The sequence below is a fragment of the Lissotriton helveticus genome, chromosome 4_1 (assembly GCF_964261635.1).
Source record: "Lissotriton helveticus chromosome 4_1, aLisHel1.1, whole genome shotgun sequence".
In the NCBI taxonomy this organism is placed as follows: domain Eukaryota; kingdom Metazoa; phylum Chordata; class Amphibia; order Caudata; family Salamandridae; genus Lissotriton; species Lissotriton helveticus.
The window spans coordinates 412,700,524-412,713,059 of NC_136063.1; the positions used below are offsets into that span (position 1 = coordinate 412,700,524).

General features: G+C 49.1%; 1 protein-coding gene across 2 annotated transcripts in view; it reads left to right on the plus strand.

Annotated features, from left to right (window-relative positions):
• The window catches only part of PABPC1 (poly(A) binding protein cytoplasmic 1), a 486,449-nt gene that overhangs the window by 300,306 nt on the left and 173,607 nt on the right, over positions 1-12,536 (plus strand). For both annotated transcript variants that reach the window (XM_078686948.1, XM_078686946.1), the window contains exons 11-12: positions 282-395; positions 471-625. In XM_078686948.1, the coding sequence (XP_078543074.1) occupies positions 282-395; positions 471-625 (269 nt within the window). The remainder of the gene's footprint in view (positions 1-281; positions 396-470; positions 626-12,536) is intronic.

Sequence of the window (12,536 nt, forward strand, 5' to 3'; positions counted from 1 at the left end):
AAAACAATAAGGGACGGTTACTTATTAAACGGATTCCCAGCCTGATGTGTAATTCAGAGCATGTGAATATGTGAAATACACCGGTGCTGGTGCACTTTAGTTACTTTTCACTAAAGTGTTGCTGACAAATCTTTTGCTGGCCTGTTTGAATAAATCCTAGGTTGGAGTAATAACTCTTAAATTAAAGCTAAACTGATCCGATATTTTGAATGCATCTGTATGAAAGAATAGTAATCCCTCTTAAAATTTTCATAACATCAAGTTTGATATTTTAAATGCAGCTTTCCAGAACATGCCCGGTGCAATACGCCCAGCTGCTCCAAGGCCGCCAACATTTAGTGCTATGCGACCAACTTCTTCTCAAGTACCAAGAGTTATGTCTGCACAGCGTGTTGGTGAGTAGTCTGCACATATCATTTTTTTAGCTAGCCATATATGTTCATGTGCTTAGTTTGCCTTCTGTCTTCCAGCTAATACATCAACACAAACAATGGGGCCACGACCAGCAGCTGCTGCTGCTGCAACTGCTCCTGCAGTACGAGCTGTTCCTCAATACAAGTATGCTGCAGGTGTCCGTAATCCCCAGCAGCATCTCAGTGCACAGCCTCAAGTCACTATGCAGCAGGTGAGTGTCCTGCTTTTAAGTAGATTGATTCTAGCAATGTTGAGATGTAGGAGATACTTGTAAGTTCAATCCTGAATATCCAAGAAAGTATATATTAGAAATACCAAAGATTAAAGTAATGAATTTGTCAAGGTTACTGAAGTTAAGACAAAGCTAATTGTGGCACTAAAGAAAACCACCTTATATGCATTAATTTATGATTGTGCCATTAATAGAATCCTGTGCCACGTACAGTCTTTTTTTTTGCCTGCCAATAAGAAACTCTTATTGCGAAAGTTCCTCTTTTGACCGTTAGCCATCCTATTTTTTACCTGGAGAATGATGTGGTTTTGATTGAAAGTGCACAGGGTCTCTGCCAACCAGTGTAGGAAGCTGGCTCTGTGTATGCTATACCCAAATGAGGTATAGTTTGCAGAGTGTCCAGTGGAACCCTAAAGGTAGGCAGAGGTAAAAGTAAATAGAACCTTACTCCCTATTTGTGGTAGTGTAGGCGAGCAGTTGGGCTTTATCAGCATTTAAGCATTTGTTGTATATATTCAGGCAAGAAACGTCACACACTCAGACCAATTTGTTTGTATCAAAAATATTGTTTATTTTATTTCTAGAACCAAGCCAAGCCTGGTGCTGGCAAGTGAATTAATGCTTTGCAATATTTATGCAGTAAATTACAGTTGAATGCAGGTTCAAATGCAGTTGGTTGATTTACAGGAAAGTCAACAGTTCAAAATTACTTTTCAGATTACATTACAGATTACTTTTTAAGTTACTTTTTCTACTCAGTGTGATATGCTCAGATATCACACTGGGACATTTCCTAGAGAAAAGGTAAGTAAATCAGTTTTGGTACATTTGCAGTTTCTTAGGTTTTTATACAAACCAACTCCTCAGAGAAGATTTTTCACAAGAAAGCAGTCATGCAGTCCTATTGGTTTAACAGTAAGTACTTAGGTTTGGGAATTGATTTTCCGGGGATAGAACCAGGGTTCCACCATGGTCTAGGATGCACTCTCAAATCTCGAAGCACCCTCAGCGGCACTATGGTGGCCGGGTGCAGAGGGCTGAGGCCCAATGTTATCCAATGGGGGATAGAGGGCCTCCGGTTGGTGGCTGCTCACGAGCAAGCCTGTCCGGTTGGTGGCTGCTCACGAGCAAGCCTGTAAGGTTGTGGGAGCAAATCTCCTGGTGTTGGTTCAGGGCAAAGGGGGATTTGATTTAGCACACAAGGTCCACCCACAGCAGCGGCCGGCTGCAGGGTGGTGTTTTGGCAACAGGTTTTCAATGGAAGTTGTCGGTTTTGGATTTTGGCTGCAGGCTTGGTCCAAGAAGACTTCTGGGATAAACCAACAGCTGGGCAGTTAAGTTGGAGGGCTTGGGGACGTAGGCGCACCTCAGGTTCTTTTCTCCAGGGCGCAGGGTGGCTAGATGCAGGGGTGTCTTTTGAGGTCAGATTACACCTTACTGGGCCACTCACAGTTGGGGGTGGTCTCCATGCAGAGACTGCAGGTGACATCGGGGAGTCCGGGAGGAGTCAACCCATGGTGGCCTCGGACTCTGGAGTGATGGGGGACCTCGCTAGGACCGGTGGATCACCCGGATTCGAGCTGTAGGCGTCTGGTGCAGTGGTGGTTCCAGGCATTGGAACCACTTCTACAGGCTCAGAGTCTGTCTTGGGACTTTCGTTTGAACAGAGTTGCTGTTCACTTTAGATCCAGTCTTTGTGGAAGGCAGCCAGTCCTCCCAAGGGTTTTGGAGGTCACTGGCTGCAGCACAAGGTAACTTTTGGCGCAGGATCTCTAGGCTGGTAGGGCTGGGTACAAGTCAGTTTCTCTCTGCAGTCTCTGCGCCTTCTTTCATAGGTTGCGGGAATCTGTCTTCTTGGTTCAGGGCTGCCCCCTAAATACTGTAATTAGGGGGCGTTTTAGGGGCTTTGCCAATGGGCTACTGACCTTAGGCTGACAACACCCATGGTGTGCTCACCCCACGTGGGGGAGTGGACACAAACCATAATCCTGATTGGAGAATGCCTGCCATCTGCAAGATGGCGGGCACTGAAGAGTGGGCTTCACCCCACCTCCCCCCACATGAGGGGTGGGGTTGGCAGAGGTGTGCACACCTTCTGGGCTGTGCAAATGTTTCTCACCTGTCTTCTCGTAAAAGGAAGGGAGACAGGACGGGGGCCGGCTCCTGATAGCAGGAGAGGATGGGGATTGCATTACAAAGGCGGCAAGGCCTTTGAAGCTCCCCAACCTCCACCCAGGAAAGGCTTTGTTTCTGGGATCAGGGAGCAAACATGTCTTTTGGTGGCAGGCTGGTGTGTACCAGTCAGGGAACCTACCAGAGGCTGACAGTTTTTCAGGGGGGATCTCAAAGATGCAGTTTTCATTAAATTCCACACTGGAATCAGTGTGGGTTTAATGTGCTGAGAAGTTTGATACCATACGAGTCCCAGATTGGATGAGCGTAAGGAGTGACTCGGAACATACGGTACTAGCAAGGCTGCTAGAGCCAGAATGTGCTTATTGGGTCATGATTTTGAGCGACACAGTGTCTTAAACTGAATTCTTTTATCTACAGGTAGCCAATGCAATCTAGTTAGGAACTTAGACACTGAGCATGACTTTAAGATTCCCAATAAGGTGCAGACTGCCACGTTTTGATTTATTTGAAGGCGCTTAATACACAATATATTGGCACCTAAATAGAAGGAGTTGCCATAATCTAGCCTGGACAAGATCATGGCCTGTAAGATGGTCTGGCTAATTTTAGGGTCAAATACCCTAATAAAGGTTTTAGCCCTCTCAGGAGTTCAAAACAAGTCCTTGCAACTAGTTTAGATTGAGTGTCAAAGGACAAGCCTCTATCAATCCAAAAGCCTAGGTTCTTAACCGCCTCTTTAGGTAGCGGTGCGGGTTTTAATTTATCTGGCCACCATTGCTCTGACCGCATGTCACTATCTTTTCCAAGCAAACGTATCTGATTGCTTGCATTAAGCTGCAAGCAGTTTGTAGTCAACCAGTCGGCGATCACCAGCATGTCTTCCTTAAATTTAATGAGGTTCTTCTTGCACTCCTTAGAAAATGCAATGACCAATTGGGTGTTGGCGTTAGACACCGACAACTCTTCTTTTAACTGCCGCAGCTAAGGGTTGTATGTAAATATTAAAGAGCATAGGGCTCAATATTGAAACCTGAGGTACACCGTGTCTGATGGCATACTCCTGGGAGTGGTAAAGTGGCAGCATAATCTGGAAGGATCTATTTACCAGAAAAGAACAAAACCAAGCTAAGGCCTCACCTCTGACCTCAATCCCCTGTAACCGTCGAATCAATAATTCGTGGGAGACTGTGTCGAAAGCGACACTCAAGTCCAGAAGAATTAAGGCCGCAGAGTTACTGTCATCCAAGGTACTGCGAATCGATCACAGCCAGCAGAGCAGACTCAGTTCTGTGGTGAGATCTAAAGCCATTTTGAGAGGGGTCCAAGATTTCAGTTTGCTCTATAAACTCAGTAAGGATATGGTTGACATGACATTCCGTAGCTTTAACCAAAAATGGCAGCTGAGATGGGGCGGTAATTACCTGGCTCTGAGAGTTCTTAAGATGGTTTATTTAATAGTGGTATTACCTTAACAGGCTTCCAAGATGGAGGTATGGAAGCAGTTGACAAAGATAGATTAACCAGTTCTCACGCCACTGGTAAAACATTGTAAGTGCAGTAAAGCCATGAAGAGTAGATGGTCTGGGAGTTTGTCACTACGAACTCCACAGAACCATAATGGCTTAACTGAATTCTGGGAAGTTTGCTGTCAACCTTCTCAGCATAATAAACCCACACTGATGAAAAGGACCAGCCTGTGGTGGGTTTGCTGACTGGTACGCACCAGCTTGCCACCACGAGGCTGGTGTCTGGACCTCTGAGGTGGAAGCCAACGCTTCCTGAGCCCAGAAACTAAGCTTTTCATGGGTGGAGGTGGTCACACCTGCCCCAGGTCAGGAAGAGCCATCTGTGGCAGGGAGCTTCAAAGGTGTTGCCGCCTTTGTAATGCGACCCCCATTCTCTCATGCGATCAGGAGCAGGCCCCCTTCCTATCTCCCCTTCTTTTTGGCAGAAAAACAGGCGGGACAAATTAGAACAGTCCAGAAGGTGTGCCAACCTCCGCCAAACCCCACCCTTCAGGTGGGGGAGGAGACGTAAAGCCCACTCTTCGGTGCCATCTTGCATGAAAGGCACTTTCCAATCCGGATTATGGATTGTGCCCACTCCCCCACGTGGGATGAGCACACCAAGGGTGTAATCACCTTAAGGTCAGTAGCCCATTGACTACTGACCTCGAGACTGCTAAAACGCTCCCTAAATACAGTATTTAGGGGGTAGCCATGTACCAAGAAGACAGATTCACACAGCCTACGAAGGATGACGAAAGAAGACTCCCGGTGGCCAAAATGATTACAAAAAGGGGGTGGTGATGGACAGAGTATCTGAGTTAATCAGAACACTTCTACCCAGTCAACAGATCAGGGCTTGATCCATCACCGTTTTTTAGCTCACTGCACCATCCCAGTTCAGAACCTGGCTATATGCAAATTAGTCTGTCCCTGGCCCAGTGCATCATGGGAACAGGGCAGACCAAACTACCAAGCCAATTCTTCACTGGAAAGGAAACAAGCTTCCGGGGACCGGTTTCTGGCATTACAGCCGTCTTCGGCCCGGCTTGCTTGAATCCTGATGGTGCAATGAGCAAGGGACTCATGTCTGAGCATACCCTTCCACACTCATGGTGGCCAAAATAATTACAAAAAGGGGGTGGTGATGGACAGAGTATCTGAGTTAATCAGAACACTCCTACCCAGTCAACAGATCAGGGCTTGATGCATCACCGTTTTTCGTTTGAATCGTTTTGGCCACCACAAGTGTGGAAGGGTATGCTCAGATGTGAGTCCCTTGCTCACTGCACCATCAGGATTCAAGCAAGCCGGGCCGAAGACGGCTGTAATGCCAGAAACCGGTCCCCGGAAGCTTGTTTCCTTTCCAGTGAAGAATTGGCTTGGTAGTTTGGTCTGCCCTGTTCCCATGATGCACTGGGCCAGGGTCAGACTAATTTGCATGTAGCCAGGTTCTGAACTTGGATGGTGCAGTGAGCTAAAAAACGGTGATGGATCAAGCCCTGATCTTTTGACTGGGTAGGAGTGTTCTGCTTAATTCAGATACTCTGTCCATCACCACCCCCTTTTGAATCGAAAGAAGACTCCCAGCAGAGGAGACTGAAGAAAAGAACTGACTTGGCCCCAGACAATTCGGCCCGTCTGCAGTTTCCAGAGATACTGCACTAAAAGTCGCCTTGTGCTGCAGTCAGCTACCTACAGATCCCTTGGGAGGACTGACTGCCTTCAACAAAGACTGGAGACAGACTCTGAGCCTGTTAAAGACAAAGAAACTTGATGCCTGGAACCACCACTGCACCAGACGCCTACAGCCCGAATCAGGTGGCCCACCAGTCCCAGCGAGGTCTCCCAGTGCTCCAGAGTCCAGGGTCCACCATGGGTTGACCAATCCAAGACTCCCGACATAGGCTGCAGCCTCTGCACGGAGGCCCCCCCTCCCCCAACCAAGAGTGGCCCAGTAAGGTGAAATCTGACCAAAAGACACCCCTGCATCCAGCTGCCCTGCGCCCTGGAGGAAAGACCCCGAGATGCACCTACATGCCCGAGCCCTCCAACTTACCTGCTCAGCTCTTTGTTCCTCCCGGAAGTCTTCCTGAACTGAGCCTGCAGCCAAAATCCAAAACGGGCAACTTCCATTGAAAACAGGGCTACTGACGCCAACACAGCACCCTGCACCTAGCTGCCCCTGTGCTGCTGTGGGTGCATGTTGTGTGCTAACTCGGGTCCCCCTTTGCCCTGAGCCTAACACCAGGAACAACCTTGTGGCCTGCTCGTGAGCAGCCACCTGCCGGATGCCCTCTATCCCCCATTGGATAACATTGGGCCTCAGCACTCTGCACCCGGCCGCCTCAGTGCTGCTTAGGGTGTCCTGAGAGTGCATCATTGACCCGGGGGAACCCTTGTTCTAACCCCAGAAACCCAACTCCCACAAGAATGTACTTACCTGCAAACTGATAACTTCATGTTCGAGGCATGTGAGCTGTAGATCACATGCTTTGCATAGTCCTGCCATCTAGTGTTGTGTCCGGCTGCTTGCATGGTGTTTTTCTTTGAAGAAGTCTTTCCAGTCACTAGGCAGGTGACTACTCCTTTCGCCATCTGGTTCGGACGTGAATTGCTACGCTCCAGTTCGACACCGTTTCTCCGGTTTCCCTCAGTGGGCAAGACACTCACCCTCAATGGTGGTGTTTTCGATTGTGTAATCTTTCTCTGCGTATTGCATTTACTGGAGAAAAAAAACGTTTTCGATCTGGTAGGTCGTGGCAGGCCATCGGTGTAAGAAAGTGGCTCTGTATATACTACACCAAAGTAAGGTACATTCTGCACAGTCTCCACAGTCCCCAGAGGTACAGCAGAGGTTAAAGTTATGTATAACCTTACTCTCTAAAGTGGTAACTTGGTTGAGCAGTAAGGCAGTATCAGAGAACAGTGTAAAGCATTTGTTGTGCACACCCAGTCAGCAAATGGTCTCACACACTTAGAACCGAACTCTACGCCGATTGTTTTTTATATAAAAATATATATTTATTTTAGAACCACAATTAGGTATAAAAATACTTTCTCAGAATGAGATGCTACAGTTGAATACTTTCAAATCGCAATAGACTTTTAAATGCAATAGATACAGTTGTTGCAACATGCAACACAAGTTAAACACAGTTATAACATTGAGCTCAGTGGGCGTTTTAAGTAAAATGCAATGTCAGTTAATTTACGTATGTTTTTCTTACTCGGGGCTGGATTCAGCCCTGGTGCATCTTCTGTAAACACTAGAAAGAAATTGTTTTTGTTCCACAGGCAATTTTTAAGGAATATTTGTATGTTTCAAAAAATCAGGTTATCGGAAAATCGCAGTTATAATTACATTTTAGGTTCTGTGCTGAGCACAAAGATCCAGCACTGAGATCTCTCCTGGTAACAGCTGAGTAATTTCGTTTTCGTTGATCGGGTGATTTTTTGTGAATATTTCAAAGTTTCAAAACTCGACACTTAGAAGAATTTCCAAGTGAAAACCAGTCAATGTTACCCTATGGAGAAAATGTAGGTTATCGGTTTTCAGGTAAGTACTCGACTGGCAGGGTTAAGGTTCTGGGGATGAACTCGGGGGGGGGGGGGGTGGGGGGGGGGTGTCCCAGGGTCGGGTAGGAACAGTAGTTGCACCCTCAGCGGCACAGGGGCATCCGGATGCAGAGCGAGTAGGCCCAATGTTATCCTATGGAGGATAGGGGGCCTTTGGTTGATGGCTGCTAGCTGGCAGACCACACAACTGTGGGTGTTGAGCTCCGGGTCACTTACACAGGGCAAGTGGGGAAGTAGAATAGGTCAGTGGCTGCACTTCCAGTGGCACTCAGGCGGCTGGGTGCAGGGTTCTTTTGGGCCGTCGGGCGCCCAATGTATTTCAATGAGAAAGCTGCAAGATGAACAAAGGCTGCAAGCTCGGGGACAGAGATTCTTCAGGTGCGACCACCACTTCGAGAGGTAACTTGGGAAGCTGTAGGATAGGTAGACACCCAGGAGTTGGGCACAGGGGGGCGCCAGGTGCAGGGGTGTCTTTATGGTGTCTGGAAATCTTACCCTCTGCTGGTCATGGTTGGAGGGGTCCCTTGTTGTGAGGCTGCAGGCGTCAGGAGTGTTGAGGAGAGTCCTTGGGTGCTGGATTCTGGGTCACATTCGCCAGGTGTGAGAAAGTGGCTCTATATATACTGGACCAAGATATGGTACAGGGTGTATAGAGTCCACAAACCCCAGAGGTATAGCAGAGGTTAAAGCCAGGTGTGACCTTACTCTCTAAAGTGGTAGCTTGGTCGAGCAGTAAGGCAGTACCAGAGGACAGTGTAAAGCATTTGTGTTACACTCAGTCAGCAAAAGGTTTCACACACTCGGACTGAACTCAAGGCCAATTGTTTTTATATCAAAGATATCGTTGTTTTATTTTTAGACCCAACAGGTATCAAAAATATACTGTTCTCAATATGCGAGGTCTCAGATGAGTACTTTGCAGAAAGGCAATACATTTTGTAAACCCAATAGGTACAGGGGTTGCAGTAGGCAACACAATTCTAAACACAATTTAGCATTGAGCTCAATGGGTTTTTCAATATAAAAACAACTGATTACTTTGTGGATTACTCTGGTAGTTCCTGGACTGGACCCTAGATTCAGTTTTGGGATCTAAGCTGAAAACAGTTTAGTAAAAACGTTTTTGTTATTGCAGTGATTTTTAAGTAATATAAAGCTATTTTAAAAGTTCACACGTTGAAACTTTTCAGTGAAAAACTGGCACTGTTATCCAATGGAAGAAAATTCAGGTTGCAGTTAAAGTATGATCTTGTTACTTTTGTAATCCAGTACTGGGCTCCTACGTCCAGCACTGGGGTCTCAACTTAAAACAGGTAAGTAATTACGTTTCCGTATTTGGTACGATTTTTAAAGAATATTTCAAGTTTTCAAAAGTAGACTCTTAGAAGAAATTTCACAGAAAAGCACACAATGGATTCCTAAGGAGAAAATTCAAGTTACTAGTAAACCCGACTAGGATAACTTTTGTTGTTCAGTACTGGGCTCCAAGATGCAGTACTGGCTTCTCTCCTGATCACAGGTGAGTACTTCGGAATTCGGTTGATTTTATGGGAATATTTTAAGTTTTCAAAACTTCACACTTAGAAGATTTAAAGCCTCGATAGACCCTCAAAAGTCTGAGCCAGACGCTCGACAATCAGAGTTTAAGTCCTCGAAGGGAGCACCGGCGCAGAAAATTTCGACGGCCGCAGCTGCATCCAAGGACAAACAGCCCAGCGGATCCTTCGAAAAGGACTCCCAGGCGGCGAAGACAGACGACAAGCCACGGTCGTCCAAGCACATCCCCGGAAAGGAATGTTCGGCTTCGAGAAAGAAGGACCCGAAGGTCGCCTCGACGTCGACAAAGGACCCGAAGCCCGTTTCGACGTCGACTTATACGTCGAAGAGAACAGCTGAACCATTCGACGCCGAGAAGGCTGCCGAAATGGAGAGATAGAAAAGACTGCTCGAGACCGAGATGGATAACATCCTGCAAAGGAAAAAAGGAGTTTGACGAGAAAGTGAAGAAATTCTCAATTCCTTCGAAACCAAAGGCACTGGTCGTCGAAATAGATGAGGAGGAGGAGGACTTAGACGTCGAAGGGCCGTCGAAAAGCCCCGAGATTCTGGAAAAAGGAAGAAGCCTTCTACTACGAAGAGGAGGGCGACTACAATCAGCGGGCGATCCTAGACTCAATATCCTCGGGGACACAGGACCTGGAGTGACAGTACCTTGACAACGAAAGCCCAGAAGAGGCCGTGGACACGTACCCTTCGAGGCCTTCGCTGCCAGATGACATTGGGGCCTACAATATGGTCATCAAGAACGTGGCAACTGCTTTTGGATTAAAGCTGGATGAAGAAAAACTGAAAGCAGACTTCCTCTTGGAGACCCTGCTACCCAAATAAACTAAGAGCCAGTACCTCCCCATGCTGGAGTGTCATGGCCCAGGGGAAAGAGGTGTTCAAGGAACCGGCAACATGCAGGTCAGTGACGCCGAGGACGGAGAAGAAGTATAAACACTCCTCTAAGGACCCTCCCTACATCCGAGGATCAGTTACGGCAGACTCCATTATTGCGGTGACCGCCAGGAAGAGGGCAAATGTGCCAACAACATCAGGGCCACCACCAGAGAAGGAAAGCAGGAGGATGGACCTAACAGGGAGGAAGATAGAAAGAAATGCAGCCATGCACTTTTGCATGGCAAACTCTAACGCACTACTGAACAGGCACCAGTACCAAATTCTGGACGAGATCGGACAACTGCTCAAGCACCTCCAAGACGAGAACAAACAAAGAGCTTCACACCTTGTGGAAGAGGGGAGAAATGTAGCAAATTCTTGCCTCAAAACAGCCCTGGACGGAGCGGACACGTCCAGCAGGCTGATGATGGGAATCACGGAGAGAAGGCAGGCCTGGCTCAGGATCTCAGGCTTCAAACCAGAGGTACAGCACAACATTCTGAACACCCCGTTCAATGGGGAGACACTGTTTGGGGAGCTGGTGGATGAAAAACTCACCCAGCTCAAAAAAGAAAGCGAAACTGCAAGGTCCATGGTGGCCTTACAAATCAGGGGGATGAGAAGGGGTACTCTGTCGTGGAGACCGAACGGAAGGGGGGAAACCAGCCAGGAACGTCACACCAGACCTTCCAGCAGCCCCACCAAGGAAAGAGCCAATCTGAAAGAGACATGTTAGTGATAGATTCCTTACCTTAGAATATCCCCAGGCGTCAGACTGGATCCGGAATTTTTTGCGTAGCAGTACCCTTGCGCGTCAGTAGGAGTCGTCTGCGGCTCCGCGTCCGTCGTGGGCGCCGTGATGATGTCGTCAGAGTACTTAGACGCCGCCTCCGTGTGCTGACGTCAGTTATTCTTTTTTTCTGCGCCAGCAGCGCAGATCCGGAAAAAGTGGTACCTTAGTCACTTTTTGACTAACTCTTTTTTGATCTTTTGATCATCCTTTTTCGAGTCTTCGACTCCAATCGGTGCCGGTAGGGATGCCAGGTTTCAAGCCCTGTGAGGATTGCGACCGACTGATGTCGGTCACCGACCCTCATCGTCGGTGTCTCCACTGCCTCGTCGTCGATCACGACAACAAGACCTGCTCCGACTGTCGGGCCCTGACTTCGAAAGCTAGGCAGGAGCGGTCCCGCAAGCGACTCGAACTCCGGCAGGCGGTCCAGTGCAGAGAACGGTCCCGGTCCGGATGGGGTTCGAGGGACCGGTCGCGGAAGAGGAGCCATCGGAGCTCCGGGAGTTGACATCAATCCTCCGGGTCGAAGTCGTCAGGTAAGCACAAGAAGTCGAAGAGACGTCATCACTCTTCCGACTTCCCCCGACGCTCGCACGACGCGGCCGGGGGTTCTGGTGACACCGCCCACGCGGCTCCGTCTGAGTCGCAGGCGCCGCGTCTGGGCCCCATACCCTTCGGTCCCTGGGCCTAACGCGACGCCGGAGGAGATCGAGCGGTTCTTCATGGCCATGAGGTCCCTCTCTCCTCCGACGGGCTCTGCGGCGCCTCTGGGCCCAGCGGACCCGTCGGGGGGGGGCCTAGCGGGTCGGGGGCTTTGGTCCTGACGCCGTCGGGTGCTTCGGCTCCGACGCCGCAGGGCCCCACTGGATCCGATTCCGGGTTGCCGCCGGTGGACTTGACGACCTCCCCGGCGCCGACCCACCCAGGTGTCACCCCGGCGCCGTCCCCGATGCCTCCCTCGACCCGGTTCCAGCGCCGTTGGGCGCCGCTTCAGACGCCGTTTGGAGAGTTTACTTTCCATGAACCGTCCCCATCCTTTTCTGACCCTGAGTACCAGGAGATGGGTGATGAGGAGTATAGGGAGGGGTCTGAGGACCCTCTGACACGTGAATGTCAGTCTCAGGAGGACTGGACAGGTGAACTTGGGGATGCCAGTGGTCTGGACACTTCGCCCGACACTGGCTTTGTCTCACCTCCTACCGTGGCTACGGAGGAGGGGGCAACCTACCGTGTGGTGTTGACGAGGGCAGCCAAGGCCTTGGGCCTTGACCTCACCGTCGCGGCCGTGAGGACTAACCTCCTCACTGAGGTCCTTAAGCCGCAGTCATGCTCCGCTGAGCCTCTGCTGCCGTTTAATGAGGCCTTGACCGACGTTCTTTTGGGCACTTGGTCCAAGCCCGCTACAGCTTCGCCTTTAGATAGGAACGTGGCCAGA